The sequence below is a fragment of the Macrobrachium nipponense genome, chromosome 40 (genome assembly GCF_015104395.2).
Source record: "Macrobrachium nipponense isolate FS-2020 chromosome 40, ASM1510439v2, whole genome shotgun sequence".
NCBI classification, from domain to species: Eukaryota; Metazoa; Arthropoda; class Malacostraca; order Decapoda; family Palaemonidae; genus Macrobrachium; species Macrobrachium nipponense.
Genome location: NC_061101.1, coordinates 23,784,980 through 23,800,753, shown reverse-complemented (window position 1 = coordinate 23,800,753; position 15,774 = coordinate 23,784,980). Strand labels below are relative to the sequence as shown.

The following is a 15,774-nucleotide window of genomic DNA, read 5'->3' as shown; positions in this document are numbered from 1 at the left end:
ATAATACCACTCCTAACTACAATCACTTATCAAAAACCTAACCAAAATTTGAAACACTTTGTCACAAAAAAATAACACTGCACTTCCCACACAAGGCCCAATCAAATGCTACGAAGGCCATCATTGATAACATCCTTACAAACGGCGCAGATCACAACAAACATCACAGAGATCATGAGGAACAACAGGAAATTCAATACAGAAGGCGCATACCAAAGGTTCAAATAACAGTGTCAGTGTAAATGAGATCCCTTATCCCTCTAATATGAATGACCTACTACAGCCACCACAATTACATATGGACTTGGGATTGAAACACTGTAAGTTGGTACAACAATGCTACCATATTTCAAGTTGATAATGCTCTAGACTATCCTACACCATTTCTAAAGAATATCAGCAAAAAGTTTAATTAGCACTTGCCCTCTATGAAGCAATGACCCTGAGAACAAAAAAGATTACTCATTGCTTAACATAAAAGAAAAGCATTTTTCCTTAACGCAAAAAACTGTACAAGTTTTCTTGGTCCATCAAATGTGTTTGCTTGTAATCTAAGGCCAACTTTTCATTTTGCTTGTATGAAATAAGATTCACATGAACATACAACTAGCATTTTCAAACATTTAAATGGTTGAAACCAAATAATTAGCATTTTCCATTAGAAAAAAGACAAAAACTATCAACCAAAACCACTGATAGCCACAGTAAACCTCAAGTGCACAGTGTAAACAGCTGAAAAGGATGTGTAACCAGAAAAACCCAATAATAATTACACCAAGATAACTTTTGAATTAAAATCATGCACAGTGAAACAATCACCTACCTTTTCTTTTCATATTTAGAGATCATAAAATCTCTGATCTTATGCTCGTCTTTGGTATCGGGAAATGGGTTGGCCTTGGAATCGTACAGCCCTAACCATACAGCTTGGCAATACTGAAAGGATGGAAAAAAAGATTTAGCTCAGCCTACCTTTTTAATTCACAAACAAACTACAGCTATAACTTGTGTCTCTGTAGATAAATTACATACAGAAATTACAATTAGAATAGAATAATGTAGAGAACTTCGACCAAAGGCCAAACACTGGGACCTATGAGGTCATTCAGTGTTGAACAGGAAATTGACAGTAAAAAGGTTTGAATGGTGTACCAGGAGGAAAACCTCAAAGCACTTGCACTATGAAACAATTGTTAGGAGAGGGTGGACAGTGAGATGGAAGAAAGAGAATATGAATGGAAAGTACAGTAAAAGGAATAAAAGTAGTTGCAAATAGGGGCCGAGGGGACACTGCAAAGAACCTTAAGTAATGTCTACAGTGCCCCACATAATGGCACTAACCCCATACGGAGGATACATTACAAAGACACATAACAGCAACATGACCTATAAAACCTCCTTTACACAGTTATTAAGTTTAACTGGACTGCCACTAAGAAGGGCATTACAGTATGCACTTTCTCCAGTGACAAATTTTTTCTAACGTACTGTAGAGTCTAACATAGACATGGAACGTCAGAGAATATTAAAAAAACATTATCTACTATGAAAGAATTAATTCTAATATTTACTCAAATGATTAATATGAAGTTGTAAAAATAAATTTCATGAATACAGATGCAAAGGTAATGTGGTATTTAAAAACAAACAGAAAATATCAAAAGATATTTCATATAATGTACTTAAGACAGACAAATTATGGTTAAGTATGGATACGATTAAAACAGATTTCATAACTGACTTGCAAGCTGTAAAAAAACGCTCAATCAGTGAACCACTCTTCCTAACTGGATGTTTAGTCTCTAAATCTAACTAGTACATCATAGACAATTTATATTTTTTCATTACACCTACCTGATTGCCCTTAGATTTAATTTGTTCAATTTCTTCAGGTGTAAAACTGGCCATCGATATTGATTTGACACGGTGTGGGGGATTCAGGCCTCGTCTGCAACAATGAACACAGAAATCCTTAGCAGGTCATGTTATTAGGTCAAGATCCATAATTACAAAACAGCGGCAATCACTTGCACAAAGTTCAAGCAAATCCAAATTCCTAGCCATTACAATTAAATGTCAATACACTGTATTGAAAAGTATTTCAAAATATCAAGGGAAAATTTAATGAATTCTCTAAGACGACCAAATTGCAGTCTTAAATGTTACTTCTCCAAGATAATCCTGTTCATAGTCATTTATATTTGCTTCTCCTGGCCATCCAACCCCTAGACCTTAGGCTTTATAACTGATGAAACTTTACATTATTGAAGGGGTAAGCAACATGGCTTTAAACATTAACTCCCAAAGAATAGTTACTGCAATCTCAGGCTAGGTAACCTTGGAGAACATATCATCCTCCTTTTTTATGGAGGATCTCCTCTCAACCATCACTTGTCCATTTATTTTTGCTTCAGTTTAAAGTTTTCTTGAAAACATTCTTTTTTCCTCTCATAAGTGTTCTGTAATAGTTTTGTCAACAGTTTCTTCTTCAATGTTGAAAGTTTTCACATATTTTGGTTCCTAGAACTTAATGAATAAATAGTATGGGAATAGTGCATTCAAATATTCTTTGCAATCGCTCTCTTTTACATCTTTGCTCCACTAATCAATATTATGCCTTGCTCATAATTTAGTTATTTATGGTTTTGGCAATATATTTCTGCCATGGATCTTTTACATATTTTTGTTTTTATTATTTAAGTATGACAAAACACATTTCATATCCAATTCTTGCTTTACTGAGTATCCAATGCAGCTCAATAAGCATGAAAGAGACCCTGTTGTATGGAGATTTATTCATTGTTAATTTGTCCGCCTTGTTAATAAAACACTATAAATTCATGAAATAATTTAGTAGACCATTTTAGAGATCGTTACAGTACTCTGATCTTGGGCTTCATAGTTTTGTACAAATAATGCTAAAATATGATTAGGTAGGGGCGTATTTCTTTCTGGATGCTACATTTCTTAAGTGATAAGCTCCTATTTCCACTAGATTCATTATTTGATCTGTATCGAGTTCCTAGATCGCAAGGACAGCAAGGACCATAATAATATGGTAGCACATTTTTTCCTTTAATGAGGTCATGTTTTCTCCAAATAAAATACTGTACATTGTAGACTTTTATACGTGCATTAGGATCATAATCAAAGTTACTGTTCACTAGTCCATTTGGATACTGCAAGTTCATACACTATCATGTATTAAGGATATGGAATCTACACCTTTCATGGCTTCCATACAAATTCCTTTACAAAGGCTGCTAAATATGCATGGCCACATGCTACTAAAAGGGTATGTTACTTCAACAATATTGTAATGAACACCTCCAGGGAATACAATGTGGCTTCCTGACTAATGCAATATATATTCATGAGTAAATAAATTTTCCTAAATGCCAAACTACAAAAGCATTCACAGTATACTGAATGCTCTATTCCATTTCAAAGCCAAAGTATTAAAAAAAAAAATCCTTCATAAAGTGGTTACCTGTACAAAATAATTCACTATTTTCCATCATAATTATTATTCCACATGATTTTGTGTGTAAATTAATAGTTCTTTCATGTTTTATATCCTGATTAACAGGGAATTGATTTTGCTGTGCCTTTTAACATTCAACTGGGGTTCAAGAGAATTTATGTAACTACTAACTTATCTACTTGATGACCTTAAACTTCCGGGAACTACAACTTAAAAAGTTTAAGGCCTCTCTCATAGTGAGCATGTTTTTAAAAGGACTATGGATAGTAAATCTTTCCAACATTGTAAATAAATACAAACTAAAATTCTATGCACTTGTAACTTCTCAGATGCTTATTGAAGTCTAACCCTATTGGCTAAGTAACAAAGTCTAAGTAACAGACCCCCTACCACAGCCTACACTTGAAAACTGTACAATTACGTGCATGGATGCATGGATACGGATTGATAGTGAATAATGAATCTGAGGTAAAACACAATCCTAAGAAAACATAAACAAGTCTGCTTGATTGTTAATATATAGACCTTTCAAAATTTATACATTTGGTTCATCATAATTTCATAACTAAGATCTTGCTGTCATTACCTTTTGAAAAAATTATTTTTACATTACAGGGCAGTATTTGGTACTTAAAGTATGTTAGACCAAGTATAATAGAAATTAAAAGGCTCGAAAATGCATTTCCTATTTGCTTCTGCATTAGGGTAGTTTACAGTTAACCAGGCACAACCGTCCAACAACCAAATCCCTCCACATAGGTAAGTGGTTTGACCTCGACCTGACCCTGCAACCCGGCACGACCCAGAGGTTAGGAGCAGAATTTCGTCCCCTGTAACCCGTGGGAAGCGTGCGCAGCAGAAAAATTCCCACTTGCCAGAACAAACGTGCTTGCCAAGAATCTATCTAAATGCGAATAAGGCGCGAAGTGCCCTTCCCCCATGCCAAAACTGATTTTAGTAATGGCCAAAAAATGACTGCTGAAATTTTTTTTATTAGTTTTCGTCTCATCGCCATATTTGTTGTGTATCCCTCAGCCTACTTTCTTGTCAGAGCTTACTGCCATCTAGCGTAGGTTATGACTAGAAAATTGGTCAAAGATAGGGTGGGCCCGGTAAACTGAAGCTGCTCCCTGCTTTAAACCTCTGCTGATGCCTTATCTTTTCCCAACTGTAATCATAATTATTATTATTCACTTAGTTTATCAAGGCTACTGAGTCATAGTATCATGACAAGCCAACTTTACAGAAAATGGAATAGGCCTACACAAAATTAACTTTGCCAAATTAACATTTGCCTATGCCATGAAACAAGAACAGCCTTTCCATCAAACATGACCTAATTACTAACCTGGGCTAACATAAGACTACCAATAGTAGGCTTGCCATGCCTACTTTTCCTTATCATAAAACAGGCAAAGCATGATAAGTCTCATTTCTCACTAACCAGAAATTCAGTATTGCTTAAAGTCGAACAATGGTAATTCTAGTGCTTTTTCCTTATGGAGTGTGAAGGGCAACTGAATAAAAACATACCTATTGCAAAATATAATTATAAATACTTCACTTACTTTTTAAGGCCATTGTTGCTGATTTCAGGCAGTTCTAAGATATTAAAAAATCAAGCAGGTTCTTTGGTTATTTTCTTCATGTAGTTTACAGGTAATCTCATGTCTTCGGTAGTACGTTCACCACTTTATATCCAATAACAACACTGATTTTTATTCTCTATTTTTGCACTTTTCCTTCTATATCTGCGTTCAATAAGACACTGGCAGTCATGCCTTCAATGTGATACATAGCCACATATATACAATTTTCTTAATGAACTGTAAATTCACTACATTAAGAAAACCACGATTACACTTCATGATTGACAAATAACCTCAAATGGATTGCTTTTTTATTTATAAAAACATTCTTTGAAAAATTCACATGTACGTATTTCATCAAATGAAAAGGAGAAATTTAAACTTTCATTGCATATATATAACATTAGCCTTACAGAATTAAGCTAGGCAATGCATAAGGTAGCGTGGCTGAATAAAACCTAGAAGCCCAAGTTAGGTTAGGATGTATCCCTGAATTTCACATTAGGTGGGGGGCACTCTTCTTCCGGGCTAAGTAGGATTTTGAATTATAGCCTAGGTTAGGTTATAATTAACTCTAGGTCAGTTCATGGACCCTGTCGGCCGAGTATGACCCAGATTCCTATTTTAGCCTATGATTTTTTATGATCTATAATTGACATACTACCTGCCTGCCTAAGTTAGCTTACTTAAAATGTGGGCTATCTCTAAATAACCCTGGTAAGTTATTAGCTATGCTTGTGAACGACATCCCTCCCACAGCACTAATGATTTATGTATTTTCTAAACTACCTATTGCTAACTGTGAAATTCACTAACTTTTACCGGTAGATCTAGGGTACTTATCAGCGGTGGCCTAGACTATGGCAGTTGCGGTTTTCATAGGCAGTTTTACCTCCTGAACAAGAATTTTAAGTAATATTTATTTGGACGACTGTAATTAACCCCCCAGGGGCCAGTAATAAACACGGCGAAATACATTGGACGGTCCCCAATCCCTAGTGGATGTCATATCCGTGGTTACGTTCATTGCAGTCCGTGCGGAACTAGTATTCTGTAGAATTACCATTTTTGGTTCTTAGGTAACCCTTAAAAAATTAAGAACCCATTTTCTTACAGGGATTCCCATAATTACCAAAAGGGGTTAAGGTAAACACAAGCGCGAGTGATTTGTATTGATCATGAGCAAAAATGCATACATCACAAATTGGAAGCTGTCTATAGGCTACTACCTATGATTCGAAGTCTAGTGATTACTAAGTGAGTAATGGGTGGGTACCTGTACCTACCTACCCTTATTCCTAGCCCTCCATTTTCATGTCCTGTATAGCCTAGCCTACAATATGCTGATCTAGGCAAAGCTTCTGTTATAAGTTTATGCAATATAACTTTAAATTAAAGTGAATCTCAAGCTCCAGACTGGCTCAGGTCTCAGATATTTCAAAAGCTACCGTAGTCCATCACTAGGGTACCCTACTCCTTAAAACCTTATTTAATCAAAATGTCACATTTCATCATGGCACTACTTTTAAAGCAAAAAAACTGTATGAGCAAATTAAAATGCATCCGGGGTCATCTACGTTTCCTCGTGGGATAACTTTGTATATGACGAAATCCTAGTATGTACCTAAGGGAAAAGATGACTAACTACCTAGGTAGATAGGTAAATCTTGGCCTTACTCAGGCAATTTCCTTAGCCCCAGTCCTCACGTGAATTAAATTCAAAGAGTAATTCCACTTTTTCACATCCAGCTGTCCCAATTCACACCCTAAACCCGATTCCCTGACACCATTTCATTCCTAAATAAAAGAGAGATCGCGAACAATAAGACGAGCCCCCAAAAGTCGCAGTTCCAGATGATCAACCAAGACTCAGAACAGGTCAACCTTTTGACTCACTTACAGGATGCCTGAGCAGGACGTACAGACGAAGGACCCGACGGTCATGTTGATGTAGGTCGTGCCTCTCTGGTGACAATCGAAACATGTCCTATTATGAGTGAGAGCACCCAACTCACGTAATATCTTTAGATTTTTCTCGTCCAGCTTCCTTCTACTTGAAGAAGCCATGTTTGGTGGGACTACTACTCCTTGCGAGATCTTACTACTCTCTTAAAAGATCCAGCTCCTGAACATCTTCTAGGATGCGAGAAAAGACTATTTTTATCACATTTTCTTATATTTGTGTCTTTTAGTGATAAGACATCTGGTAATACAACCACACGAACTTTAATTTTATATAAAGCTTAAAAAACTCTAACACACGCAATTTTGAGTATATAAATGAAAAATTATTTCATAATCTGTATTTTATAAATTCATTAGTATCATCAAATTAATTAGCTTAACTTTCAATAATTGTCTTTCATGTGATATGATGACGATTAACAATGCTTATGATATGCGTCTTTAAAGTTAGGGAAATGTAGTGAATGAATTATTCATATTATGATATTCATATTTATCACAGACATCAACATGATAGGGAAGGAAATTGTAAATTACTTATGAATTTAAAAAAGGAAAGATGATGAATTCAAGTGAACAATTCTTTTTAACAAAAAAAGCTATTAAGATAAATGGATGGTTATCAGCTGTTCAAGCAAAAATATTATTGGAACTGGAAGTGTCACCGAGGTCCAGGGCTGTTTACATCGGAAGATAGACTAGCTTATACGAAGTTATTTTTGTGTCTGTCGTCGGTTTTTTGGTTTTGAGTCTGAAAAACTAAGAATTATTGAATTATGACCATGGGTGACCTCGCACATAACACGCCCGTGGCTTCTCTCGTGCTTCCAGTCTTAATTCGTCCAATATTGGCTGAGGTGAGTACCCTAGGCTAGTTCTGGATAGCTACCTATTTCATTGTAAGGTTACGACTTATTAAAGGTTATTCTCCACTAGTTTATTCTCTGCCAACCAAGAGGGAATCATAATATGTGGTGTGTTTCTTGTGTAATGTATATGAAAGCAGGTTAAGTGATGTATCGTCCTGATCATACCAGGCGAAGTCTAAAGGCTAGGTAGCCTGTAGCCTAGTTTAATGTCACGTAAACTTTGCCAGTGTGTCAGCGTAAATGTTTTGGGGTAAAATTCTATAAGTTTCCCATTATCGAGGTTTAATTCCAGTGTATTTTTCATGTGATGTCGATGAATTTGACATTATTGTTTGTTGTAGGTTAGGCCAGATCCATACTGAAAGTTAACCTCCATGTAGCCAATATCAAGCATTAGGTACCTAATCCCCTTCCCCCTCGTGGTCTGTGTTTTACCCAAGATATGCGTTCTAAACTAGGTATAAGCTTCCTAACCTAGGCTTGTCTTAAACTAAGCTAGCTAGGTCATAGGGTCAGTACCTGGCAGGGAGGCTGAGACCTTTCCTGACCTAACTTGACCTGGATATTTCTAAGTAACAACTCTGCATGGACTGCAAGGGACAGACCCACAAATATGAAAGCCACTAGGGATTGACGGGTCAAATATATATTGCCGTTTTTAGTACCTACTGTTACTAGCCCCTGGGGGGTTAATTGCGGTCAACTGACAAAAGATGACAGTAAATTCCTAAGCAACCAAAATTCTATAGAAAAAGTAAATTTCCAAGGAAATACCCGACGCAGAGCAATTACTTAGATCTACCTTAACCTGCACTGGTGTATAATATATGGCAGTGATATGCTAAAGTTACATCTGCCTTTCAAAATCATTAAATTACATAACATTGCCATTATACTGGTATTTGTCACAGTTTCAGATGGAAATTGACAGATGTAGCCCAGGTAGGGATGACAAAATTTAGTCAGAATCATTCAAAACTTGAAATACTCATAGAAATATCGTACGTACTTCAATGTTGATTTTAATTACTAGCTTGTAAAATAACGTGGAACCACTAGTTATGTTCGGAAACTAAAACTCACAAATATTACCTTATCAGATTTTCATTAGTTTCATAATCTAAATAATCTTTGCATTTTTTTCACAACAATTAAATAATATTCTTGTTCAAAAAATTTAAACTCTCAGCACAAGAACGTAACAAATACATTGCTAAAAAGAGACAAACATGGCCCCAATAAAATCAGATCCGTCAGATTCAGTGTGTGGAATTGTATGAAATTACCATACCTAGCAGACAAAATGTGACACTTAGAATTTTTGTGCCAATCTTGTTCGTGGTGTATATCCCATATTACTACAGGGAGTTTGAGTCTAATTCATCATTTAGCTTTACACCCTTTAGATCGATGACCAGTGCAAAGATGTTTAGACACAGTGTTAAGACAAACTGTCTTAGCAAAAGCAAGTTTAGATGAGCTATGGTACATGTGAAATTTATTGCTTTAGATGGTGGACACTATATGGTATTTCTACCAGAGTATTCTAACCTAACGTTACATTTACATTTGCTAACCCAGGCCTTGCCTCTTTACCGATTACTCGTTACTGCCGTATAAAACTTCAATATACTTTGTGTCATTAGGGTCTGTACTCAACATGAGGACACGATCAGGCTTTCATTTTACTGTAAGGAGATGGGAGCTCGTATGCTGCTTAAGAGGGGAGATTAGAGAGTGCATTCTACTTTAGGGGAGATTGGTGTCTGTGCATGTCTTAGGACAAAATTCTCAGTTTTGAGTTATGGATGGTTTGAGTTGTATATTTTATCCAGTTATTGTATAGCAGAAGATAGATAATACAAGTGAAATAGGTGAAATATTAATCAAATTGTTTGATTATTGAATTCATAGTTTTTATAAAATCATTAGGAATGTGAAGTAGAACATGCATATATTGTACGTACAGTGGTACCTCGACATACAAAATTAATCCGTTCTGAGGCGGCCTTCGTAACCTGAGCTTTTCGTATCTTGAACCACATTTTACATGTAAATTGCCTAATTCGTTCCAAGCCCTACAAAAACACCCCAGTAAATTTTATAATAAAGCTAAATTGACCAATAAACAATGAAATACAACAATTTGGACCATTCAGTATCTAACTTAATATGTACCTGTAAATAAAGTGTATTAGTGTACATGGTATACAAGAAATACTGGTACGTATGTAGTAAAATGTGGAACCTTACCTTTTGAGTGAGGCTATCTCCGAAAGTGGCGACAGAGGAGGAGGAGGACAAACAGCAGAAAATTTGTTACGTAGTATGTACACTTAACGAAACACATTAAAAATGTCAGGAAACATAAACTAAACTTTACAAAACACATTAACAAAACCATAACACTTAACTACAAAAAACTTAAAATATTTTTTTTTTTTTCTTTTTTTGATTTTTACATTATTTGTTTTACTTTTTTATACTACGTTTTTTTTTTTTTTTATACAAAATTTCAATTTCTTCACCACTTTCACCTTTCTGTTTTTTCGTAGTATCAATTGGATCTTCCTTTTTGCTTACTCCTACTAAAGGCCTCTTTAAAAAGTAACTATCCAAGAAAGATTGCTTTTGCCTACTTTTCACAATGTTCCTGAAACGGCTCAGGCAAACGTCATCGAACTGCGCAATCATACAACCTGTGTAAGCCTTTTTGGGGTGTCTCTTTTCTACAAATGATTGCACCTTATGAAAAGCAGCTAGAGCATCCTTAATTTCTGCTGTTGTCATAGGATCGTTGTCGTCCTCCTCGCCGTTGCTAGAGAACTCTTCTTGAACGACGTTATGTTGCATGGCCTCCAACTCCTTCAGGTCATCCGTTGTAAGCTCCTCTTGGTGCTCCTCGAGAAGGTCATTGATGTCGTCCTCGTCGACGACCAGCCCCATGGATTGCCGAAACAGTTTCAGGATCGTCAACTGTTTCTGAATCTGCATCAGCTTCGCCCACGTCGAATCCCTCGAAGTCTCGGGCGGATATGGCATCAGGCCAGAGTTTCCGCCATGAAGAATTCAAGGTTCGCCTCGAAACCTCCTGCCAAGCTTGATCGATGAGTCTGATGCATATCACAACATCGAAATGCTCTTTCCAAAATTCATGCAAGGTGAGGTTTGTGGTATGTATCGGTGATGTTAAAACATCTCTTGAAAAGATGTTTCGTATACAGCTTCTTGAAGTTCGATATCACTTGCTGTTCCATGGGCTGGAGGAGAGGGGTGGTGTTAGGCGGAAGATAAAGAGCCTTGATGAAAGAATACTCCACTAGGATATCTTCCTCGAGGCCAGGAGGGTGAGCAGGGCCATTGTCCAACAACAGCAGACATTTCAGAGGGAGGCGCTTCTCTTCCAAGAATTTCTTCACTGTCGGGCTGAAACACAGATTTACCCACTCGGTGAACAAAAGTCTCGTTACCCAGGCTTTCGCATTAGCCCTCCACATCACTGAAAGCTTCTCCTTTAGCACTTTGTGGGCCTTGAAGGCTTGAGGAGTCTCCGAATAATAGACAAGTAGGGGCTTCACTTTGCAATCCCCACTGGTGTTTGAACAAAGTGCGAGCATAAGCCTGTCTTTCAAGGGCTTATACCCAGATAACTTCTTCTCTTCCTCCGTGATGTACGTTCGACGATGCATTTTTTTCCAAAAAAAGCCAGTCTCATCACAGTTGAAGACTTGCTGAGAACTGTAGCCTTCCTTGATTGTCATCTCGTTGAATGTCTTAATAAAGGCTTCGGCCGCTTTTGTGTCCGAGCTGGCCGCCGAATGGATGCCAGTCCGTTTACAGAATTTTTCGAACCACCCATGAGAAGCCTTGAAGTCTGGGGTTGGCGTCGATGTCCCTTCTCCTCCATCGTCTTCGGCCTGGGCAATCAAATCGCTGGACATAGCGCTGGCCTTGTGGGGCGCAGATTTGGTGTCTCGGTTATCGTATCGCCAGTGATTTCTTTGTCTTTTATCCAGACAAGAAGCAGCCTTTCCATCTCATTGTGCACGTGGCTCCTCTTGCTAGACAAAATAGTCACGCCCTTGGAAGGTGTAGCTGCTTTGATGGCTTCTTTCTGCTTAGGGATGGTGCCTATTGTCGACGGATTTCGGCCATATTCCTTAGCGATCACACTCAATCGCATGTCAGCTTCATACTTCTTGATAATCTCCATCTTTGTCTCCAAAGAAAGCATCCTCTTCTTTCCGCGAACCTCAACTTTCTTGGGACCCATGACTACGTATATACTGTACGTAATTAAGTTATGTAGTACGTATACGTATGTACTAAAGTTCTCACACAACACGATAAAGTAGTACTACAACGAAGTCACTAACGAATTTACATTAATAAACGAAATCGTATAGAACGAACGAATTCGGTGTGCGTTTAGAAACGATGCTGCTACCGAGTGGCCGAAAAAGCACGCCGCTAGATGCATGATGGGAAAGATGCTGACCAATAGGAGAGCAGGATCTTACGGCGGTGACTAGCATCAGGAACCATGGGATGAGAGCTGGGAGGAATGGTGGCGAGTCTACTCAGTTGGCGGCTGGCCGAGTTTTTAAAATTGTTATGGTGGTCCTGGGCAAATCTCGGGACTTTACAGCAACAACCTTTCGTATCCTGAACTATTTTTGTATGTAGAGCCAAAAAAGTCTTCGTATTTGCTTTCGTAACTTGAATTTTTTCGTAAGTTGAGCCTTTCATATGTCGAGGTACCACTGTATATGCAAAAATTACAGTAATTGTGAACAGTGCCTAGAGTATTGCTTGAACAAAAGGGGTGGTATTGTAGGCTACTTTAATCATCTTGTCATCTTGTTTATAGTTTTGTCAAATGAAGCATTAGAAATTAAAGCCTATTTGCCCAAAAGATGTGATCAGTCTGAGATAGGGCTGAGGCTTATGATGAGGTATGCAAGTAGAGATTTTCTAAACAAATGCCTAAGAAGCTGCATTATGGTTAGCAAAAAGGTAAAGTTAATTTGTCCGACCAGTAAATACGAAAAAGGAAAAGATAAAGATTGTGGTGTGTGTGTGAACATGGTTGGTATCATAAGAACATGTCAGTGATGAATCACAAAATAAGCTGGAAAAAATACCAATGTAAGGAAAAGGATTCCTTTTTTATTAATTTGGCATTAAACTATTCAAGCTTTTGAGCAGCCACAAGGCTCAACGCGATTACCAGTATGGCTCAGAGACCAAGGTTGTCTTAAGGATGAGTTACAGCATCAGGATGTGTGATGAATTGTCCTAGGGAAACAGAAGCGTACAAGTAGGATATTCTCTTTAGCAGTGCATGAAATGGCACATCGTATCATTACAGCCGCTTTATGAATCACACAAGAGGCAAGATCATTTCCTCATAAAAGGGAATAGGTTGCATTTTCTTTGTTGGCTTCTTTTTTGGAGTTCATTTTGCCTTAAATTTTGGCATAGATTGTGTTTTTTAAATTGCATTATTATTACAGTATATATGTATTATGTTTGTAAACAAATGATTTTTATTATTTCATAAATTGTAGTTTTATTTTTGGTGGTAATTAAGAATAAACTTTTGATGTTGGTAGCAGTTGATGAAGGCAGGATTAGTTCTGGAAGCTTAGACAGTCATGTGGTACCTGAAGTCAGAAAAGTGAGTTACAATAGGTTACTTAATTTCTAGGGTTATACTTCGGTAGTAAGTTGTTCTTGCCAAGGCACTTGGATGGTTTTAATCCTCTTAATTTAAGATTTGAACTGGAAAACTGTGGGGCAGAAATCTTGAGTCTTTAAAATTTTCTAGTACAATACAGCATTTTCACTTGAAAAATATAGATTTTTTTAGGAAAATTGTTTCCTAATTAGATTAATGTATTATGGATTAGTTATGATATTGTAGAATGAATCCTCGATTGAATGTGGTTTTATAAGTACTAGGAGAGAGAGAACAGCCTTCTTGGACTTTTAAATATGTCTCATTGTTGTGAATTTGTGGGCAGTGTCTCCATCTTTTTCCTCAAGTACAACAGAGCATAAGACATGCATTTGCTTGGCAAATTTCATAATGAATTGGGGCTGTGGGAAATGCTGGGTTAAGCTACTCTTGTAGGTACGTAGAGGTGATTGTCACTGGTGGCATGCACAAATCGCTCATGCATTTTGTTTGCTTTCCACATACGTATACACAACTAGGTCTTTAAAATAAGCTATTCATTTTTTGTAGTAATGGATATCCTAGACTTTTGTTTTTGTTTGTTTGTTTAAAAAGTAATTTTTTCCACTAAAGAGAATTGGGGACTGCTTATCTCTCTCTCTCTCTGGAATCTGTACATTTGTATGTTCTGGGAAAACGATGCTTCATTTTGTTCAGATATTTAAAGGTTTACCCCATTATTTCTCATGTTGGCAGACTTAGCTGTAATCTTGGTGTGATCCTTTGGAAACACAAGCACTTGACTTAAATTCGCAGAGATCAACCGAAGGTCGTATTTAAATGGCAATGGTGTCTGTGTCAGTAAATAGTTAACGTGGCATTTTGTTGATTTTTTTTATATTTTCATCTGTGTTTTATAATACTGCAATTATGTTTTATCTGTTTTACTTTATTTTCACATAAGTACTTGAGTTTTGGAAACTTGGCAATAATTAGGGCTATAATATTGTTCAGAATTGCAAACATTCATATGAAACAACAAAATGGGAATTAACTTACGTGGAGAATTTCTACAAACTAAGTGGTCATGTGAAAAGAGAGGAAAAACATATTGCAGATAATTACAGCATTTAAAAGGTGTCCTATCACATGCCCACTTAAATGACAATTACTGCCTAGTTTTGTACACTTCTGAAAGCTTAATTTACAAATCTAAACGAGTTTTCTGAACTTTTGATGGATATAAGCTTAATAAACAAAACTAAATTTTGTATAAAAGAGGGTCAACTTGATTAGCGCGAGTACTAGATATATTATCAAATGATTTCCCCAGAGAAAAATGATAATACCCAGGCCATACCCGACACGTGAATATTTTTAACGTTCCCTGCCCCAGCTGTGGCTTTGGACGTAAGGTTGTGCATTATGACTCCATTAATTAACTTGTTGATGAGACAGAGAGAGCGCGACTAGTTTGGTTATTCAATTCCCCGGCTTGTTTGTGTTCTGGTCCCGTGGGATTGCCACTTGTTTGCTCATTTGCAAAAAAGGTGGGGGCTGGGAAGGGGGACTGAGGTCCTTCCTTTCCCCCATCTCATTACCTACGTGTCATTCTTACAAGACATCAGTATGGCCTCCTGTTCTTCCATCTCATTACAGGACTCTTGCTTCCCTCTTGTAATTTATATGTTGGCGGTTATGGAAACGGTTGCGTTGGCGTGTTATTGCAAAAGAAACACCAACTTTGTTTATGGACCTAGTTACGGCTATTCACGCAGTGTGGTCTTTTAAGTTCTTTGAGGCTTAATTAGGTTGCGGAAGTTCATCAAAGGCCGTTCTGCGTAAAGATTAGCATTACAACTCCATCCACTCCGTGATTTGTGTTCGGTAGGACTATCGATCGTGCAGGCATTTGATTTTTGTTTCATTCTTTACTCTCGCACTTTGCCTGTATATGGGATAGAATCGAATGGTGTAGGTTTAGATTCTCTTTCCTTAATGTTACCCGTGCCCCTCAAAGTATTAGTAAGCTTTTGAAAAGGCGGGTAGGGATATAGTCAACATTGTAATCTGTATTGGAGCCGCCATTGGACAAAGCTTTTGTACAGAAACAAATTAGCCTAACGTATTTAAAACAAACCTCTTTCTCTCGCATGTGGTGAACAGCGTGATGGTCTTTCTCGCCGC

The 15,774-nt window shown here is 37.2% G+C and overlaps 2 protein-coding genes across 5 annotated transcripts in view; one reads left to right on the top strand and one right to left on the bottom strand.

Annotated features, from left to right (window-relative positions):
• Window positions 1-7,190, bottom strand: part of LOC135211999 (uncharacterized) — a 39,889-nt gene extending 32,699 nt beyond the window's left edge. For 2 of the 4 annotated variants that reach the window (XM_064245273.1, XM_064245274.1), the window contains exons 1-3: window positions 6,974-7,189; window positions 1,855-1,948; window positions 824-936 (exon numbers count right to left, since the gene is read on the bottom strand). In XM_064245273.1, the coding sequence (XP_064101343.1) occupies window positions 824-936; window positions 1,855-1,948; window positions 6,974-7,140 (374 nt within the window). In that variant the 5' untranslated portion in view covers window positions 7,141-7,189. Of the gene's footprint in view, window positions 1-823; window positions 937-1,854; window positions 1,949-6,969 lie in introns of all 4 variants that reach the window. The other 2 variants (XM_064245272.1, XM_064245275.1) reach the window with 2 other exon arrangements.
• Window positions 7,191-7,681: 491 nt separating this feature from the next.
• LOC135211998 (programmed cell death protein 10-like) overlaps window positions 7,682-15,774 on the top strand; it is a 71,173-nt gene continuing 63,080 nt past the window's right edge. Inside the window, exon 1 of the mRNA XM_064245270.1 lies at window positions 7,682-7,895. Within this exon, the coding sequence (XP_064101340.1) occupies window positions 7,815-7,895 (81 nt within the window). The 5' untranslated portion in view covers window positions 7,682-7,814. The remainder of the gene's footprint in view (window positions 7,896-15,774) is intronic.